The sequence below is a fragment of the Phytophthora sojae genome (assembly GCF_000149755.1).
Source record: "Phytophthora sojae unplaced genomic scaffold PHYSOscaffold_2, whole genome shotgun sequence".
In the NCBI taxonomy this organism is placed as follows: domain Eukaryota; phylum Oomycota; class Peronosporomycetes; order Peronosporales; family Peronosporaceae; genus Phytophthora; species Phytophthora sojae.
The window spans coordinates 10,420,837-10,433,857 of NW_009258116.1; the positions used below are offsets into that span (position 1 = coordinate 10,420,837).

The 13,021-nt window shown below is 54.4% G+C and overlaps 5 protein-coding genes across 5 annotated transcripts; 2 read left to right on the top strand and 3 right to left on the bottom strand.

Moving 5' to 3' along the window:
- Positions 1-9: 9 nt before the first annotated feature.
- On the bottom strand, positions 10-1,637 carry PHYSODRAFT_487446 (hypothetical protein; the record flags this gene model as incomplete). Its single annotated transcript, XM_009523061.1, has 6 exons — positions 10-174; position 318; positions 464-689; positions 769-1,057; positions 1,120-1,293; positions 1,350-1,637. 6 exons carry the CDS (start codon positions 1,635-1,637, stop codon positions 10-12), a joined length of 1,143 nt encoding a protein of 380 aa, XP_009521356.1.
- Positions 1,638-7,475: 5,838 nt separating this feature from the next.
- On the bottom strand, positions 7,476-9,227 carry PHYSODRAFT_555588 (hypothetical protein; the record flags this gene model as incomplete). Its single annotated transcript, XM_009523062.1, has 8 exons — positions 9,013-9,227; positions 8,876-8,948; positions 8,686-8,810; positions 8,501-8,587; positions 8,271-8,424; positions 7,947-8,209; positions 7,798-7,876; positions 7,476-7,717 (listed from the first exon to the last, which is right to left on the bottom strand). The coding sequence occupies exons 1-8, from the start codon at positions 9,151-9,153 to the stop codon at positions 7,476-7,478; spliced, it is 1,164 nt and encodes a 387-aa protein (XP_009521357.1). The 5' UTR covers positions 9,154-9,227.
- A 408-nt stretch (positions 9,228-9,635) lies between these two features.
- Positions 9,636-9,809, top strand: PHYSODRAFT_487715 (hypothetical protein; the record flags this gene model as incomplete). Its single annotated transcript, XM_009523063.1, has 1 exon — positions 9,636-9,809. The coding sequence occupies one exon, from the start codon at positions 9,636-9,638 to the stop codon at positions 9,807-9,809; it is 174 nt and encodes a 57-aa protein (XP_009521358.1).
- Positions 9,810-10,584: 775 nt separating this feature from the next.
- On the top strand, positions 10,585-11,301 carry PHYSODRAFT_479167 (hypothetical protein; the record flags this gene model as incomplete). The annotated part of the gene is made up of 2 exons (XM_009523064.1): positions 10,585-10,855; positions 10,931-11,301. 2 exons carry the CDS (start codon positions 10,585-10,587, stop codon positions 11,299-11,301), a joined length of 642 nt encoding a protein of 213 aa, XP_009521359.1.
- A 122-nt stretch (positions 11,302-11,423) lies between these two features.
- On the bottom strand, positions 11,424-11,594 carry PHYSODRAFT_411919 (hypothetical protein; the record flags this gene model as incomplete). The annotated part of the gene is made up of 1 exon (XM_009523065.1): positions 11,424-11,594. A coding segment is annotated over one exon (171 nt), but the record flags the coding sequence as incomplete, so codon positions are not given.
- Between the last annotated feature and the right edge of the window lie 1,427 nt (positions 11,595-13,021).

A 13,021-nucleotide genomic window follows, 5' to 3' on the forward strand; every position in this document is an offset into this window, starting at 1 on the left:
TTTCATTGTTCACGTTGAAATGGCCAGGTAAATGCCCTTCTTCTCGTCTTGTCCCTTCTTCGGTGAGTGCCACGGAGTTTCATGGCCTCTGTTCTTGAGTCGTTCTTCTCCCGCCACCCTGTTGCGATCAACGCGCGTTTTCAGCGTAACTCGAGATAAACTTCGTCGCAGGAGCTCTTCCTCACGAGGTGTTTCTAAGGTATCAGTTGATATCGAGGTGTTCCAGGCTGCATCTAGTCTGCTTGCGCTGTGTTTATCCACGATAGCTGGAGTGCTTCTTGATTGGTGAAGTTTTTGATCACTTGCAGTCAGAGTACCCTGGACATTGTTCGAGCCGTTCGGTAACGAGCTAGACGTTTGGTTGGTTGAACTCGTGGAGGCTGTTGGAATCGCAGAAGTGGACGACTGGTGCAATGCATTGCTGCGTGACGGGCTCGGGGTCGCTTTTGTCCTCAGTCGTGACGCCATTAGAGGCGGGCAGTATTTGTTGCTCACCGGGTTCAAGGCGGCCAGCATGTTGTTCATCGAGGTCGTGTTGGTATTCACACCGCGACCAGGGTGCCTAAGCTTCTCTTGGAAGCGTCGGTCATTCAAAAGTGGGTCAACAACGACACGTTGATACCGTGATTTGCGTTCCAAAAGTTCCACGAAGCAATCGCCTCCTTGATCTTCGTCGTCAGAGAGGTTGGCTACAGGATGCAGCAGTTCAAAACTTAACAGTCAGGTGACGGGCGCCAGAACACTCAAGTAGTGCGAACATTTTGTTACCTTCGGTTTGGATCGGCACTCGACCCATCTGCACGTTCAGTACCTGGTTAGGAGAAGCGCCCGAGTGAGAAAGCGTAGCAGGCTGCACTCGATCTCGTTCCGAGACTAGCTTCGGCGAAATGGGGCCCCCGTTCTTGAATATTTCGTCCAGCGTCGACTTGCGCCGGATCCTCGGCCTTCGACTGTGCTGCTCCGTCCGGATCTGCTTCTGGCGATAGTTGCTTGAAATTTTACCCATCGTATCGTGAAAGAAGACAACGTAGTCACCTAACCGATCTGTTGCTGTCATCTGCGCAACAGTAGCGGAAGTTTAGTGCATGCATCAACAATCCTCAAACTGACAAGTCCTACCAGGTGTGCAAGAATGAAAAGCAGGCGAAAAAACTCGCTTTTGCCTAGTGGGGGCTCTTTTGAGCTCCATTTCGTCCAACTGGATCGCATGATCATGGACACCGAGTTCTTGTGGATCGCCTCCGTCTTCGCCTCTACAAGCACGAAAGCTAGATCGTAGTATACGTTGCGCAGCTAGAAACCCACAATCAGTACGCATCATGCAGCAAAAGTTGTATGGCAAGACTTACGATATCCTGGTCGATGGCTTGCTTGTCGCGTGCGTAGAGCCTCCACCACCTCTCAAGGCACTTTTCAATCGACGGAAGTTGCACCATGAAGTTGATATCCAGCACGGTGTCGTCCAAGAAGCGCAGCAGGTCTTCAACGTTCATCGAGCGAGCGAACGGGCTCTTGACGTACTTCGCGTTGGCTTCGAGTTCCGCTTGCGTGATCGCGTCTGCGCGCTTTGCGTGAATTCGTTTCCAGTCGTCGACGGCGCGCAACGAACTCACGAAAAACGGCATTGTTTCCCTCATGGGGAACACGAACTTCTGATGGATCGGCATGGTGGTGACGCACTACGATTGTTAAGCCTTGGCCACTGCAACGCGAGACACAACCAGACAGAGGCTTTCGTGTCGTCGACCAAAAGTTCACCACTCCAGTAAGCACCAGCGCGAAGTCTGCATCTATTTACAGCCAGCGGGCCCAGAGTCGAGGATCACCAGCCTCTAAATCACAATTAGAGTATATCAAAACTATTAGAGATCAACCATGGTCAGCTTCCAAATGCCGGGTTTCCAGCTCCCCTCCCCGCACGTTGCCGAGGATCTCGAGGATTCGCATTTCCACGTCCTGCAGCGCCATTCACTGGACGCGGAAAAGCAGGAGGAGGGTTACCGTAAGGAGCTCCTTGTGGTACTTGCATTGGAGGCGGTCGAAAAGCTGGAGCAGGGTCACGGGGGGCATAGTATCCTGGTGGTGGCTGTTGCTGGGGCGGCCCGTTTTGCGCAGGAGGTCTAGCGCGCTGCATCTGCATATTCATCTGTGGGGGCTGGCCATATCCGCCCGGAGGACCTTGATTTGCGTATTGCGGGCCAGGGCCCTGCTGGAATTGTTGTTGCGGTGCGAACTGCTGCGGTGGAAACTGATGCGGTGCAAACTGTTGGTTTGGCGATCCTCGGCCTCTTCCTCGATTGCCACGGCGTTGGTTGCCGCGTCGCGAGCCGCGCCCTCCGTCGTTTCCTCGTCCCTTGCCTCTCCAACCGTTGTTTGTCTGTCCAAAAGGTGGCTGGGGGCCTGAAGACATCGGCTGGCTCATATCATACTGGGAGGGTTGATGCTGCTGGGGTCCCTGACGCTGATAATGAGGATTCCTCGGTGCTGCTGGGTGATTCCTTGATGTTTCAGCTGGTCGTTCCATCGGCTTGAGTGTGAGCAGGTTGCATTGCGGGCTTTCGACATGCACAATACAGTGCTTATTGTACACGTGGTCCAGCAGGGCCGACCACGGCTTTGAGGAGCGCAGAGTGTTCTCCTTTCCGATCACATAGCACGCGAACTTCGCTCGAGTTAATGCCACATTCATGCGGCGAATGTCGTTTAGGAAACCAACACCGGCCTTCGGATCGGCTCGGACGGTAGATACTGGTCAAGCATTGCGTGAGCACATCGTTAGAAACTCGAAGTCAAGCAATATATATGCCAGAGCCAACGTACGGATGATAATGTCCTTTTCGCGTCCTTGAAAACCGTCGACAGTATTGATCTCGACCTCTTGCTCGTAGCGATCGCCCAGTGTGCGGCGGAACCGATTCCTCAGCTCCTCCATTTGCTGACTGTACGGAGTAATCATGCCAACCTTTCCAGCGATCGCGTCCGGGGGGCACGAATTCTTCAAGGTGAGATACAAATTCACCGCTAGCTCCGCTTCACCGACGTTCATGCGCGAGACAGATTTGGTCGTCTTTTCACGACTGCTGAGCAGATTCCAGAACACCAGCGGCAGGAATGATGCGCCTAAGTTGTGGTATGGCTTCACGTACGCATCGCCCTTCACATTTTCTCCATCTTGAAGCTTGCCGTCGTAGAAGTAACTCCGTGGAAAATCTGATATCATGGGGTGGCTAGAAAAGTACGAAACACAAAATGCACATTAGTTCGTGTCGCCGCACATTCATTACCACGTAGACATACCTTCGGTATTGCGTTCGCAGCATGTACACGGGATGCTCACAGGTTTCCAGTCGCTCGAATAGACTTCGCTGGTACAATGATTGACCACTGTTGCGAGAGAAGACTGTAGCTGAAAGCTGCTGTGGATCGCCGACTAGCACGCACTGTTTGCTTCCAAATCTAGTTTCCAAAACATGATGCACATATCAGTAAAATATTGAGTGCAATACCCGAAAGTGTAGAACGTACTTCATAGGGATAATGGTGGACAGCTCAACAGCTTGTGCAGCTTCATCCACGACCAATACATCGTATCGAGCGCTTGCATCCAAAGCAGCAACACCTGCGCTGCTTAATGTCGTGAACACGATGTGTGCTGTATCCAGGAAGGAAACCTCCAGTGATTGCCGCGTGGACTGCGACTGTTTCCCCCGTGTTTCGCTCACTGCTTTTCGAGCAAACTCGTACCGCTGCAGCTCCAGTTTGACCTAATGGAAGAGCAAGCCATGAATGTCAGTGGCAAGGAATAATAAATAGTTAGGGCCAAGCATATATCGTACCTCCGAGAGCTTTTCCAAACAGCCGTTGATCCGCTGAGCCATTGCAACGTAAGGAGGATACCGTGAGTAGTCGATGGGACCCCAATCCTTAATTTCACGAGCCGCATCAGGTGCTGCAAGCGGCGGTACACGGGGAGACTGGGGCATCATAATGGTCGGAGATGAGGGGCGATGCCGATCGTCAGGGAAATCATTCGGCGGAGGTGACAGTGGAGGCGGTGGAGGCGGGGGTGACAGGGGAGGTGGAGGGGGCGGCGGAGAAGACGGGAATGAACCGTGGGGTGAGTTCACCATAACGCCACCATCATGGTTTGGCTGGCTCGGCATCAACGACAGATTTTCTACTTGTCTGTGGACCGCAACGCTTGGTGCTTGGACTGGCAGGGGCTCGTCCTGCTCGGGTGTATCGTTGCCTTCATCACCATCGACTTGAATAGGCTCAGTTGCAGACCCGATGCCGCCTTGATGACTATTTGACTCGCCAGCAGCAGACTCGTGCACATTCGTCGGCGGAGGAAACGGCTCGTCGTGTTCCTCCTGATCTTCGGGTTTGTTCGCGTTGCCTCCAACCGGAAGCGGCTCGTCTTCTTCAGAGTTGCTGCCGTCATCCAGGAACGCGTTCAAGGCTTTTCCGCTGGCCTCTGCATTGAAGATGTCCTGCTGCTCGTCCCAAGCCGGGGGGGGGGCTCCGAAAGAGGCAGGAAATTCTTCGTCTTCTTCCTCCTCTTCTTCGGGCATATCGGTAGCGTCTTCCCCACTTTCGAACGCACCAACGCTGGGGGTGTATTCAGAGCTTCTGGCCCCAGGTGATGGAACCTCGCTCACGAATCCAGGTGCGGGAGGTGACGGAGGTGGAGGCGGCGAATCTGGATATGCTGAATGTGGCGGTGGTGGCGGTGGTGAAGGCGACGACGGTGCGTTATCCTCCGCAGATACAGGGGGTAGATCAAGCGGTGGCGGGGGAGGAGGAGATCGTGACGACTCATCAGCGATAGGCGCTGGGGCCGCAGCTTGGTTCTGTTGTGCAGCAGCTTGGGCTACCTCCTCTAACGCTTTTACAGGATCATTTTCAATCCAAGCAACAATTCCCCTCAGCTGGTCTCTAAGAATTAGCGAATCCCGCTCCACCTGTAACCAATTGAACGTGTTAAAGGGTTATGCCTGGCATAAGTAAAACCCAGCAAGATAGATTTACGTACCACCATCAGCTCGTGTCGTAAGCGACCAATTTGACCCTCGAGAACGTCCAACGGCTGGCTACAGATTTGGTCGACTTGATTTTCCAGACCAACGCTTTGAACATTTGCGCTCTGAACGAAAAACAGCAATGTAAGTTATCGATGCAACTAGTCAACAAACCACACAATTGACGTACCAATCCTCGCCCAACTCGAACAATTTTGGGGAAGTATCTTCGCCCTTCTCCGTCGCAGAATCCTTCTTCGATCACTTTGCTCACGATATTGTCGACAGCGGCATTAGATGGAGCTGTAACCAAGATGTGTGGCTTTTCATTCCCGACCTGAGCCCACGCTTTGGCTGTCTCGCTGTCAGGTCGACGTGCCACATCCAGGACGGCGTTGTAATATCGATTGTATTCGCGTAAATGCAGCGAGTTCAGCAACCCTTTGAGTGTGGTGGTCTTGCCCGTTCCCGGAGGTCCCTTGATAAGTGTAAACCCCTCTGATGTAGCTGCGGCTGTGATGGCCTCTCGCTGAGATTCGTTAAAGGTTCGTGAGAGCCACTGAACGTACTTAAGACCCAGAGAATCAAGCTGCATCGTCCCCTGCCTGTGTTCACCTGACAGGAGCAACGGCATCAGACCGTAATGGCTGCAGTCACACAGCGCACGGAACTCGCGGACACTCGTGACGAGATTGTTGAGCTTGAAGAGGTAATTATTCTCCTCCTTCTCCAAGGCTCCCCACCCGGACCTCAAAATCGTCATGGTCAGCCCCTCCTTCGACGCTCTCTGAGTAGCCACAATCGCCAAGTAGCCAACTGGAGGAATATCTGCCGCACCGTCGCTGTTCGACTCAACTTTTACCCCTTTAGATGAAGCCAGGGCCTTGCGGAAGTAGTCAGGGTCTGGTGTAATAAGCACTAAATCGTTCATGAACAAATCCGAGAGGTTCTCCCAGCCGCCCTTGCGCCGCATACCAGGGACATTCTGCTTCTTCGGGTCAACACGGATCTTGCAGCTCTTCGAGATGAACGTGGCTCCAAACCCTTTCACTGTAACCGGTACAGGGTTGGGATGATCCGTCGTCACGGCGTTGATCGTCTGCGCCTGCACTTCTTCGAGCGCCAGGGGCTTCCACACCGAGAAGTAATGTTCATACGAGCGAAACTTGCTCGGCACTTTCTCCACCGCCTCCATCTCCACCTCGCCCTCCTCCGAGCCGTCATTCACCGTGTTGTACGAGTGGCTGCTCTGCGTCTCTCGCCTCAGCGCCTCGTAGAACTTCCACTCCAGAATCTCATCGAAAAAGTTGTCCAACGTGTGGTTCGACGGCACGCCGCTGTACGAGACCGTCGTCTGCTGGGCCCTGCGCTCCGCACTTACACTCACTTGCATATTGGCGCGCTTCTGCTGCTTCACCGGTCGTCGGTGAACGTCCGGCACCTCGTCCTTCACCTTCACGGCGGAATGCGGCGCACCTGCTCCATTGCGCTTCGGCTCTGTCTTCGCCGCCGCCGCGACGCGCTTGACTGCCGCAGCGGCTGATTGGTTCATCTTGGTCATCGGCGGCGGCGTGGCCAGCATCTTCGTGGAGCGCTTGACCTTCTTCATCTTCATCTTGGCGCGAGAGGGCGCCGTCTTCTTCTCCTGGTCGGAGCTGTCGCTGTCAATGACCTTCCTCTTGTTAACTCGAGCCTTGGATCGGCGCTTGGCCATCTCCTCCTCCGAGGAGGCTGAGTCCGAGAGCTCCCCGTCCTCGTCACTAGCCTCCTCCTCGTCTCCGTCGGGCTTCCACTCGTCCTCAGACTCGTCTGCGCCCTACGTACGGCCAAGCAATAAAGTGAACAAGCAAAGGGCCGGTCAGATCTCCTTCTAGCGTCTACGGCAGCCTCATATGGGCGCTTCTGTCTATCAAGTTTGAGGGTCTATGGGGTGCGCTATGGAGGACGGACCTGACGCACGCGCTGCGCGTGTTGCGCGATCAGTTTGGACATCCGCGGGGCGCGCGCGCCCGACGCGGCTTCTAGGCGCGTGGAGCGCCGCATCTTGGCCGCGATTGATACAGAATAAAGCAAGCAAAAGGCTACAGACGCGAGGGTCTATGCACAGTCGGAGTCGCTGGGATTGCGCCTCACAGAGCTCTGTTGGACTCCAGACCGCCGGCAGATTAAAGGCACGGATCTCCTCTGTGCGGTCACGTGCTTTGCGCAGGCGCTGGAGGGCTGCTCTTCTTCTTGGACGGCGCGGCGCGTGCGGACTCGGCGAGACAAATGAGAAGTGAGCGCCGGGCCGGCTTGCGTTGGGTGAAGCAACGCGGGAGGTCGCGCGAAGGTACGCGTAACACGGATCACCTTCGTGCGACATGAATGAACGCACGCACGCACGGCAAAATCGATATGGCTTCAGCTTGGATCATACAAATTCTACATAGTGCTCGGCTGACGAACTTGGTGCGATCAGCGAGACTGTCTCCGGACGCTGATCGCCAGCCCATTGCTGTTGGTGTTGCGGTTGCACACCTCCACGCCGTTGCCGTTCGCGAATGGCATGCGTCCGTTCATCTTCTGGCTGATCTGCTCCTGCTTAATCGAGCGGAGGTAGTTGGGCGATTTGAGGAACTTGTTGGGCGTGCGCGCACCCGTGACCCACGGATGTGCCAGCGCCTGCTCCGCCGTACATCGGTCGCTCGAGTCCACCTCTGTAAAAGCACACAGCCAAGTAGTAGGTGAGTTCGAGCTGATACTTTCGGGACTATGATCGAAACAGTCGTTGGCCTACCAAGCAAATGTCGGAGTAGATCCTTCGCGCTCTCGGACAGACCACTGGCCCAGCGTGGGAAGCGCAGTCCAAACTTTGCCTACACATAATGATGGTAAGGAATCTTTAACAATATCCCATTCGCATAGACCCGACAGAATGTAACGCACCCGAGCTGCCTTCTCGTTGGCGATCTTGCCCCCATCATCGTCGAATGGCAGGCAGCCACAGAGCAACACGTAGACGATGATACCCAGCGCCCACATGTCTACAGACATGGAGTATGCCTCGCGCTGCAGCATTTCGGGGGCGAGGTAGCCTCTTGTCCCTAGAAACGATGCCGTCTTGTCATCCGCGTCGAGCAACTTCGCCAGCCCGAAATCAATGATCTTCACAGCCGCTCCACGCGACTTGCTTGTCAGCATGATGTTTTCTGTGACAGGTTAAACGACGTTAGCACTACCCAGAACAACGCAGCCGCTTCATATACGCACCTGGCTTGAGGTCCCGGTGAATAATTCCGCGTGCGTGCAAGTAGGCAACGGCCGACGTAATCTGACGAACGATCGAGCTAGCTTCCACCTCGGACAGCGTTCCCCTGTCGACGACATAGTCAAACAACTCCCCACCGCTCATGTACTCCGTCACCTGCGCAGAACAAAACACACAACCAATCATTACCTAAACAACAATCATATAGCAGTTGCCTTCCGCGTTAACGCACCATGCAGATCTTTGACTCGGACAAGAACACGTCTGCGATGTGAATAATGTTCGGGTGCTTCAACGACTGCAAGACTTGGATCTCGACCTACAGGCGCAAAACCAGCAGCAAAATCAGCGTCAGCAATAAGAATACGATGCAGCAAGCACAAGTATGGTCTGGATGGTTTAATCCACGCGACGCACTTGAAACTGCTCCATCAACACGTTGTGCTCTCGCTCGACGGCGCGCCGATCGATGATCTTGCAGGCGTGGACGACCCCAGTGCGTCGCTCGCTGCACTTGTACACGACCGACGTGCCTCCGTGCCCTGCAATCCGCACAAACACCGTCAGTTCCCTCCTTGACATCATTCCCAGCCGCTGCACAACGCACCGATTTCGTCCAGCATCTCGTACTTGGCCTCCATCCTCCCGCTGCTGTACGCGGGGCCCTGCAGCTTGATCGGCTGCCATCACCACACTTCCATCAGCAGCTTAACACCCCACTGTAGTACAGTGAGTGCATCCTACCTGTGGCGCTGACGCCGGCCGCGACGTGACGGCGTGCACCTCGTGGTCGTGCTTGAAGCCGTTGGGCCGCCGCTTGCCGGGCAGCAGCAGGTTGTCCTCCCTGCCCTTCACCCCGCAGCACCAGGACTGTGCGGCGCCCATTGCCTCTCACTCAATCAATCAATCACTCGCTCTCTGCTGCGCACGCGGCACGCGCTAACTGAATCCCACGTCGCCACAGCTTCGCAGATTCCGTTATGGGCCTGGCGACTGATCTGCCAAGAGATCCCCTTGAAGCGCGGCCGCAATTGATCGCGCCATTTGCTGTACCTTCGCGCTACATTTTTCGAACCGCCGGCCTGTCCTTAACCCCTCTAACCCCGTATTCTGTATCCTACAGAATAAGCATTATTACAGGACAAAATATCTTGCAAACTTGGCTTCAAGTTCAAAAGTCCCATATTTCTTTTTGTATGGCCAACACTTTACACATCTTCCATTCAGATTGGTGATGGGTAGATAGACGGGGATTATGCGGCGAGAATAGAAAGACCAATATAAATCCCTTAAAGGTTTGAAAATTCGTACGAAAGCCAATATCTGCCGCGTGTCCGCCATCCACTGTTCCCCTCATTTCGGAAACGATGAACGGCCCCGGAGAAAAGACGTTCAAGCAGCTGTGGCGCGAGCTATGCAAGGAAGGCTGGAAGGCACGCAAGCCTACCGGCGTGGCGAAGGATCACCGCTATGTGAAGCCAGGGATCAAGGGTCGTCTCGACGGAGCAAAACGTGGAATCGACTTCTTTGAGGGTGGGTAACCATAAGTTTTGTATATAATTACGTGTATGCTAACGATAGATGTATTTCTCCAGGTGAGGAGGCTCTCATGGCGTTTGCACGACGATCTGGTCGGCTTGATCTCCCCGCTACCGCTGTGCCCAGCGCTCGAAAGTCGACCCGGGTCCCGGCTGGGAAGCAAGCGTCGTACGCCGCTATTAGTCAGTCAGCACCATCGCCAGCTGCCCGGATGCCTAAACCAGCCGCTGGAAGTACGAGCACGGACACGGATGCAGCCTCGATTGCTGCTGCGACTCCACGAGCCACCCCTGCTGTCCAACTGCGCATGTCTCGCTGGCCCCGGCATGTACACCAATGGCGACTCCATCGACTGTGAATGGCCCCAATACGGATGCTACAGAACAGGGTGATGGAGTGGGTGCTGCTATTCCGGATGCTACTGATCAAGCCGACATGGGGCATCGTATGGCCGCTAATGCCAACCAACCGGATGCAGTGCGTCGTTCAGCTTCTCCTGCGGATACTGAGCAAGTTGATGGTGCTACTGAGGACTCTACAGACCAAGCTGGTAGGGCGGAAGCTACTACTCTGGATGTGACCGATCACACGGCGTCAGCACAAGGCATTACTCCGGATCCTACAGAGCAAGGTGGCGCGACCCACGACGCTATTCCGGATCCTACTGAAGACAGATCGAGGCCGTTCGACGATGAAGAAGCCAGGAGTGAGACCGACAATTCCCCCAACCAGTGCAAAGACTTCATCGATCTGGACGTGTTTGACAGCGACAACTTCATGGAAGGGCTGCGCAAGGAACGACTGTTTGGACCGACTGCTGAAGATGACGTGAGCGTTGTAGCGACGGCTGATTTGAGCGACTGCGAGTCCGATGCGGATGATGAGGATGTTATGACCGACAACGCCATAGCTCCAGAAGGTGTAGAAGACGTAGACGACGTGGAAATGAATGAAGGTGATCTCGACACTGGGACGTTTGATTTGACTGATGACGATCTTCGGACCATTGCGGAAAGTGGTTGGGTAACCTACGATGAGGAGCACAGCGGTAAGCCGGATGGTACAGAATGTGTGGATGTACAGTTGTGTTAATTCTGTATTATCCATCTTTATGATGATTCAGGAAATCTCCAAGTCGACGCCGCAACGGACTATTACGACGGGAAATATGGCCCCACCCGTTCTGCTATCGCCTACGCGGATTCCCCGTTGGGCATGTTCTTCTACTTTCTGCCCAAGGAGCTCTGGGTTCGTATAGCTGAAGAGACAGAGCTCTACCGACTGCAGAATATCCCGGCAATGACAATCTCTCGCCGAGAGAAGTTGCTAGCCCGACAGGCCAAGGATCCGCGCGTGAGTGTGCCTAACCTGGAGGATATTGAAGCAGACTTGAACAAGTTCAAGCCCATTCAAGCGCATGAGATCGTGCACGTCGTAGCGCTGCTCTTTGCTAGGGCTGTGGCGCCAATTCGGGATGGCCTAGCTCACCACTGATGTACTGATGAGGATGGGGCTATTCCGCGCGGAACCTTCTCACGCTTCATGAAACGCCGCCGCTTCGAAGACATTATGAAGTTCCTGCACTTCAACAACAATGAGGACACCGGAGCCCACGCTGACAAGGCATGGAAAATTCGACCGGTGCTGCAAGCAGTCGAGAAAACGTTTCGTCGTGGATATCGGCTGGGGAAGGTCATCTCGTTCGACGAAGGAATGATGCCGAATCGCAGCAAGTTCAACCCCATGCGCATTTTCATGCCGGACAAGCCCAGCAAGTACGGCACGAAGTTCTACATGACGTGCTGTCCTGAAACCACATACTGTTCTAGGTGAGTTTTCCTGTTCTGTATTCCACTACATGTAATCCGGATCCTACAGAATAAACTATGGTATTCTGTATGCATACAGAGTTGAGATTTACTGCGGTGCAGACAAGACAAAGAAGAAAAAGAAGAAGGCGCCCACAGAAACATTGGGGCTGGGACCAAAGGCTGTCGTGAGGAACATCACGAAAGCGCTGATCAACCAGCCAATGAAGCGCTTGATTGTGACGGATAGTTTCTACTCCACAGTGTCGCTGAGCTTGAAGTTGCTCCGCATGGGCTTGTATCACGTTGGCACCACGAGAATCGATCGCTTGGGCTGGTGCCCGATCCATTTCACGCAAAGCAAACGCCCGCAGCGGATGACAAGAGGTACCTACCGTATTGCACAAGCTCACGACTATCCTGAACTGGTTGCACTGAGCTGGATGGACTCTAAGCCGGTGAACATGCTCGCCACGGGGTGCAGCACCCACGTGACTAGCGTGCTGAGGACGGAGAAAGATGGAACGCGCAGCACGGTGCCTTGTCCGCAGCTGGTCGTGGACTACGGCCTTGGCATGGGAGGTGTCGATGTCCACGACCAGCTATGACTTCAGCGTTACAGCATCCAGCGGTGCATATCCCTGCGCAAGTACTACAAGCAGTTATTTCTGTGTCTCGTTCACATGGCTGTCGTCAATGGATACATCGTGCATTGCTGGGTGCTCAAGAAAAGAGGAGAAAAGCCACCTACCCATGCTGAGTACTTGCGCCGCTTGCACACACAGCTTTTGGCGCTGCGGACGATCAACTTCGAGACCCACCCCAACGCAAAGGACCTAGTGTCTGTACCAATCCCACGTCAAGGTCACACGTTAGCGAACACGGACAGCTCCTACTCCACCGCGAAGCAGTACAAACACCGACAGTACCTGTGCAAAGTGTGCTCTACATTTGCTGACTCAAAGACGATGTCGTTCGAGACCAGCTACTTCTGTCCGCAGTGCAGCGATGCATTCGGAGGCCGCGTACCGCTTTGTCGTCAAGTACGACGAGGGGAGAGCGGGAACACACTGACCTGCGCTCAGATCTGGCACGACACGTGGGGTGATGGCAAGACAATTCCAGCGAGCCTGAGAAACAAGAGTAGATTCCGTAAGCGTAAGCGAGAACAGGAGGAAGAGGCGTAAGAGTGAGGTAACAAGGTTAGTCGTGAGCTTTACGTATCTTGTAACTGGGTTGCATGATGGACGTCAAGGAGAAATCGCCCAGTACCTCCTCACTAATCCGTTAGTTAGGAACTGGGCGATTTCTTCCTCCGCGCTCTCTCGCCGTGAGAGCTGCCACGTGCTCTTCCTACCAAGAATTGGTGGTCTGCGCCAAAGGTGACAAATTTAGCAACATTGGAG